We start from the raw sequence: 5,193 nt of genomic DNA on the forward strand, positions 1-5,193 counted from the left end.
TAATATTATAATAGATATAAATTAATTAATAAATTATTAAAATTAAAAAATAATGGTTATTTTAATAGAAAAATAAAATTAAAATATTTATGATAAAGTAAAATTAACAAAATACTTATTATTTCTATTCTATATTGTTTTTAATAGCTAGATATTTTTAAAATGTTAATAAAACTATGTATTTTAAATTTTAATTTTAAATTTTTTATTATTTTTTATTTTTATTTATATAAGACCGGATTAATCGATTTAATCAGTGATCAACCAATTAAATTAGGGATCTAATAATCTAATAACTTAATCGATTTGATCACCGATTCTCATAATTAAGTCCCAAAGAAAAAAAAAAAGTGTTACTGACCGCAAGTTGGCTCATCAATGTTCAAGATTTTAACTTGACCATCTTAAACATTTCCCTCAAAAAAAAAAAAACAAACAAACAGAAAAGAAAAAAAAAAAAACCGAGAGAAAGAGAAGGAGAAAAAGAAAAGCACGAAGGAATAATTTTGTATTCTCTTCCAGCTGCGATACTTCGCACCTCGCTCCACACTACAGTACTCTGCAGAATTTGCCCAAAAAACTTGTGTTGCTCTGCTTCAGTTCTCGGTAAACTTACTTCTAATTTCTGGATGATCTAATCTAATGTTGTTGTTTCTTTTTCTTTTTATTATTATATTTTTTGGCTATGAAATCGAGAAATGCATCTAATATTCTTTATGGGCATTTGGAAATTTCGAATTACGTCGTGGCTTGGCATGCTATGGATCTTAATCCCAGATTGAATAACACGAAATAGATGATTTCTTTTAATTTTCCGGCTTAGTTATACACAAAATTTTATTTGTTCTAAATTGATTTATGGGCTGCCAGTTTTGTGTTTGATAAAATGCCGAAATGAACTTTCAGGTTTTATTTATGTCTCTCTTTAGTGCATGTGGCGAATAGCGATACTGTACCGATTGGTCTATTGATAGCTGCTAGATTCTTGAGCTTGGTGAATAGCCAGTTCTTTTATTTTGCTCTGGATGTTCCAGTTTGGGGTCTGTGATCCCTTTCCCTCACCAAAAAATATATGTTTCTAGTTTGAGGTTTATCGATATCCAGTGTCCAAGATTAGTTTATGAAGTATTTTTGTAATTAATTCTTCAGTTATGAAGTAAAGTTAAGTTTTTCTTTGACCTGATATCATACTCCTATGAAATATGGAGAAAATGCCAGCTATTACTACATTGTATTTTTTGCTAGTTACTAAGCTCCTGATATTTTTTTCATGGAGTGATGAATTTAACTTCATTTTTCATTGTGTCAAAACCTCACTAGTGTTAAAGCAGAATTTGTTCCATTTCCATTTTACTTGTGAACTTAAATTTGGTTTTATAATGTTTATTTTCTGTTTCTGAAAGGCAGATTTAGGGGAAAATAAGGCTTTCTTCTTGTGTGAGGTTCATGTCTCGTTGTTTGGTGATCATTTAACCAAATTTTGATTCCATATGGCTGCCACATGAAACAGTATGAATTAATTTTTGCAAGAGTTTTCAGATGAATTAACATTAATGAGCTTTAGTTCTGCGACTCTGACGTGGATTAACTTTTGCAGGAAATTCCCAAACAAATACTGGTTGATGATTTGCCAGTATGAGTAAGTTGTTAGAGTTTGGGAGGAGGATGCTATTTTATGTCCGGGTGATGTCAGGGTATGAAGAACGAAAAATCCGAAACTTTAGGCACCGGCTTGAGAATCATCTCCAACAGGTCTGATATATTCTCTTTTCTGATTTATTATACTCTTTGCTGGAGTATGTTGTGAGCTTGACTCAAGATTTCATTTGTAAGGCCTGTGCAGTAAATGTCAAATAGGGTGATTAGTTAGAGTTAACTGTCACTTCAAATCAAAGGCACTTCTTATTCTACTATAATGGAGCTGTCGTAATGATCATGCAGTTTAAAATGTAGTTGATAGAACGTAGAACATTACCTTTTTTATCTATAGTTGGAATAGATCGTAAATACTAAGTTTCTAAGAATGCTCACGTTTTCTTGTTGCTGATATCATGCTTCTATAAAAGAGGGAGAACAAAATAGTTATTACTTTATTGTACTTTGTGTTAGTTGCTAAGCTCTCGAGATTCCTAATGAGTTGATATGAATTTAGCTTTAGTTAGGAAGCAGATATTAACACATGGCACTATGCAGACACTGGCAATTAAAATTATAGGACGGGACATGGTTAAGACACGTCATGTAATAAAATGTAGTATATATTATAATAATGAAATGATATGTTAATATTATAAATATGAAAATGCTATGCTAATTAAAAAAATAATAGCATTATTCCAAAATGTTATGTCTTAAGCTCTTCCAAGTTTAGCATTTGCAAACAGCACAACCTGTATATTTGAAAAAGCACAGTAAGTGCTTGTACTGGAAAAGAACCCAATTAAAATAGTGAGGATTCATCCAGCAAGTTATAGTTATAAAGTGTATTGTGATTGGTGAGGGTGGCATTAATGGTACACAATATCAGTAAAAACAGTAAAATACGTTAATAAAAAATAAATATATTCATAACTGAATAAATTTCAGTTCTACAAATTTCAATTCCGCAATGCACAACATATGCAATTACACTCTAAACTTCAACATAGAGGAGAGAGAAGAAAACTATAAACCAGTTCGAAGAGGGAGAGTCTAGTTCTTGCACATCTGTTTCGGTATCATTGTCTCCAATCACGCTTCTGCTGCTTACGCTCTTGTTGGCACTGCCGCTGCCTCTGGTTCTGATAGTGGTTGCATAGTGTTAATGCCATGTCAGTCGCATATCTGCTGTGTCACTGCCTTGTCAGTGTCACTGTTGTGCCTTACACAAGTTAGGAGATGTGTCCGTGCTTATATAAATGTGTCCACGACCACAATAATTTGAAAGCAGATATCAACATTTCTTTTGAACCAGCATTGTTTGCCCTCTCATTGTGATGTGTATTATTTCTCTCTTGTAAAGGCACAAGCAAGGAAGGCAGCCATAAATAAAGTACCTGAGCAGATTATTTTATCTGAGGTTCGTCGCATGATTCAAGACATGCAAGCTTTGAACAAGCAACTAGAACAAGCAGTAAGTTGTATTGTCATGAAAAATATAAAATTTTAGATGCATGTATTTCTTTGGAATCTTCTTTGAATCTTCCATTTCTTTCCTTCGGTTAGACTTTGAAGGTAGTGCTTCTAATCATGTTTTTTCCTTCTCCCTTAAGAAGTTCTACTAGCATGCTTTGGGGTGTGGACCTGCCACTCCATGTTGCTTGTGAAAATACTGTAATTGGATGCATCATCTTCTGTCATTTAAAATAACCACCTGCTGTGAACAGTATCTTTTCAATGATATTTGTTTTCTAATTCATAATAAGTTCTGTAATTGTTTCATTTTGCATAACTTAAATTGTTGCATGACAAGATGCTGCTTTCATGCAGGAGGCAACCATTGAAGAATATTTCAAGCCTCTTGACAAGGAAGCGGAGGCTGTAATGAAAATGCAACTAGAAGGTGAAGAGAGAAGCTCAAATATGATGATAGAAGCACTGCAGCAACATGCTGCACTGAAACAAGCCAAAACAGAAAAAATTGCAAACATGCAACAAATAGACCAATCGGAAATCAACCCGCAGGAAGCCGAGATTTTGACGAAACTTATAGGAGGAGACGAGAAATCCTTAAAGGAGATGATGGAATCATTGCAGCAAGAACTTGTGCTTGAGAAAGCTAATGCAGGTGATAGTGGAAGTGTGCATGAAGTAGACAGTTCCCGTGGCAACACTAAGTAATCTGAATTAAATTTTGAAATTTGAAATGCTTTTTTTGGCTTGGCTGTTGAAAATATTGATCATCCTTGGGGAATTGAATTAAATCAAGGCAGAACTAGGGCAGATTTGTAGTTTATTTGTATTACTTTGTTGGAATATTTGAATAAAAATTACGTCTTATATGTTATGGTCATGTGAGCTTGTTTGTGAGCTATGGTTAAATAATAGATTATCTTGTATGTTTGCCTTGCTATAATCTTTCAGTAGCTTTTAATTCGTTACATATTTGGTTGAATTTAATCCTGCAAGATTTGGTACAGTTAATCAGACATTACTTCCATTTTCTTTCAGTTTTTTGCTACAATTGGTTTCATTTTTGAAATATATAGCGTTTCCCCACCTTTGTTTTTTTGTTTTGTTTTTTAAAGAATTAAGTTTTGTTCGGCATATATATAAGATAAAGTATGTTTGCAAGACCAGAAAAAGAAAAAAAAAGTATGTACTTTTCATAAAGAAATCACTTTAATGATGCAGTTTTAATCTAACTTTAATGTGGATAGTAGAGTGGCACTTTAAGAGATATTCTTCGCATCCAAATAATTTTAGCATTTAAATTCATCCAAGCAATTTTAGGTAACGTGTTTCCTTATGCTTTTTCTCTTTTTCTTCTTCTCTTCTCTCCCGCGCTTTTTCTTCTTCTTCTTCTTCTCACGTTCGTTTACGCACGGAGCGTCGTCTTCTTCTTCACCTTCTTTTTCGCGTTCCTCCTCCTCCTCATTCTCCTCCTTTTTCGCATTCCTTCTTTTTCACGTGTTTTCTTCTTATCGTCGTTCTTTTGTTATTGTTGTTGCTGTATTTTTTTGTCTTTTCTTCCTCTCCCTGGTGAAGAAGCAGTAGAAGATGAGGAGGTAGAGTTTTGAATTGTGCAGAACAAAAATGAACCAAACATGTTATTATGGTGAAACAATTATATAGTACTAAATAAACAGAACATTATCCATTATATAAATTCAAATTTGAACAGCTTTCTGCATAATGAATCGAATATGTACTCATGGTGAAACAATTGTATAGTATTGAATAAACGAAACATAATCCATTATATAAAATTAAATTCGAAACACATTTGTCTACAATTTAGAGATTATCAATTCAATTCAATTCATATTCAAAGCACTTGCGTCCTTTCAATAATTCAATTTAGCAATTGCATTTCATTCAATTCGATTGAAAAAATAATCCATTAACAAAATATTGATGTTGTTGGTGATGATGATAACGAAAGATGAGAAGAAGAAGAGAAGGAGGAAGAGGAGGAGGAGGAGGAGAAGTAGAAGAAGAATCTGCGGACGCGAAGAAGAACAAGGAGGAGGTATACGTGAATTTGAAAGAAGA

General features: G+C 32.9%; 1 protein-coding gene across 3 annotated transcripts; it reads left to right on the forward strand.

Annotated features, from left to right (window-relative positions):
- Positions 1-324: 324 nt before the first annotated feature.
- On the forward strand, positions 325-4,054 carry LOC112754835 (uncharacterized). 3 transcript variants are annotated; one of them, XM_025802618.3, is made up of 5 exons: positions 325-606; positions 1,404-1,509; positions 1,598-1,752; positions 3,002-3,112; positions 3,469-4,054. In XM_025802618.3, exons 3-5 carry the CDS (start codon positions 1,636-1,638, stop codon positions 3,817-3,819), a joined length of 579 nt encoding a protein of 192 aa, XP_025658403.1. In that variant the 5' UTR covers positions 325-606; positions 1,404-1,509; positions 1,598-1,635; the 3' UTR covers positions 3,820-4,054. The 3 variants fall into 3 exon arrangements, with proteins under 3 accessions (XP_025658403.1, XP_025658402.1, XP_025658404.1); XM_025802617.3 differs by having other exon boundaries at positions 353-606; positions 1,408-1,509; XM_025802619.3 differs by lacking the exon at positions 1,404-1,509 and having other exon boundaries at positions 398-606.
- The last annotated feature ends 1,139 nt before the right edge of the window (positions 4,055-5,193 follow it).

The sequence above is a fragment of the Arachis hypogaea genome, chromosome 16, assembly GCF_003086295.3.
Source record: "Arachis hypogaea cultivar Tifrunner chromosome 16, arahy.Tifrunner.gnm2.J5K5, whole genome shotgun sequence".
In the NCBI taxonomy this organism is placed as follows: domain Eukaryota; kingdom Viridiplantae; phylum Streptophyta; class Magnoliopsida; order Fabales; family Fabaceae; genus Arachis; species Arachis hypogaea.

What these genes read in the sequence shown, in the direction of transcription:
- LOC112754835 (XM_025802618.3), top strand. Translation starts at nt 1,636, where the DNA reads ATGAGTAAGTTGTTAGAGTTTGGGAGGAGGATGCTATTTTATGTCCGG. An exon ending in TTGAGAATCATCTCCAACAG is followed by an intron (nt 1,753 to 3,001) that starts GTCTGATATATT and finishes TCTCTTGTAAAG; the next exon opens with GCACAAGCAAGGAAGGCAGC. An exon ending in ACAAGCAACTAGAACAAGCA is followed by an intron (nt 3,113 to 3,468) that starts GTAAGTTGTATT and finishes GCTTTCATGCAG; the next exon opens with GAGGCAACCATTGAAGAATA.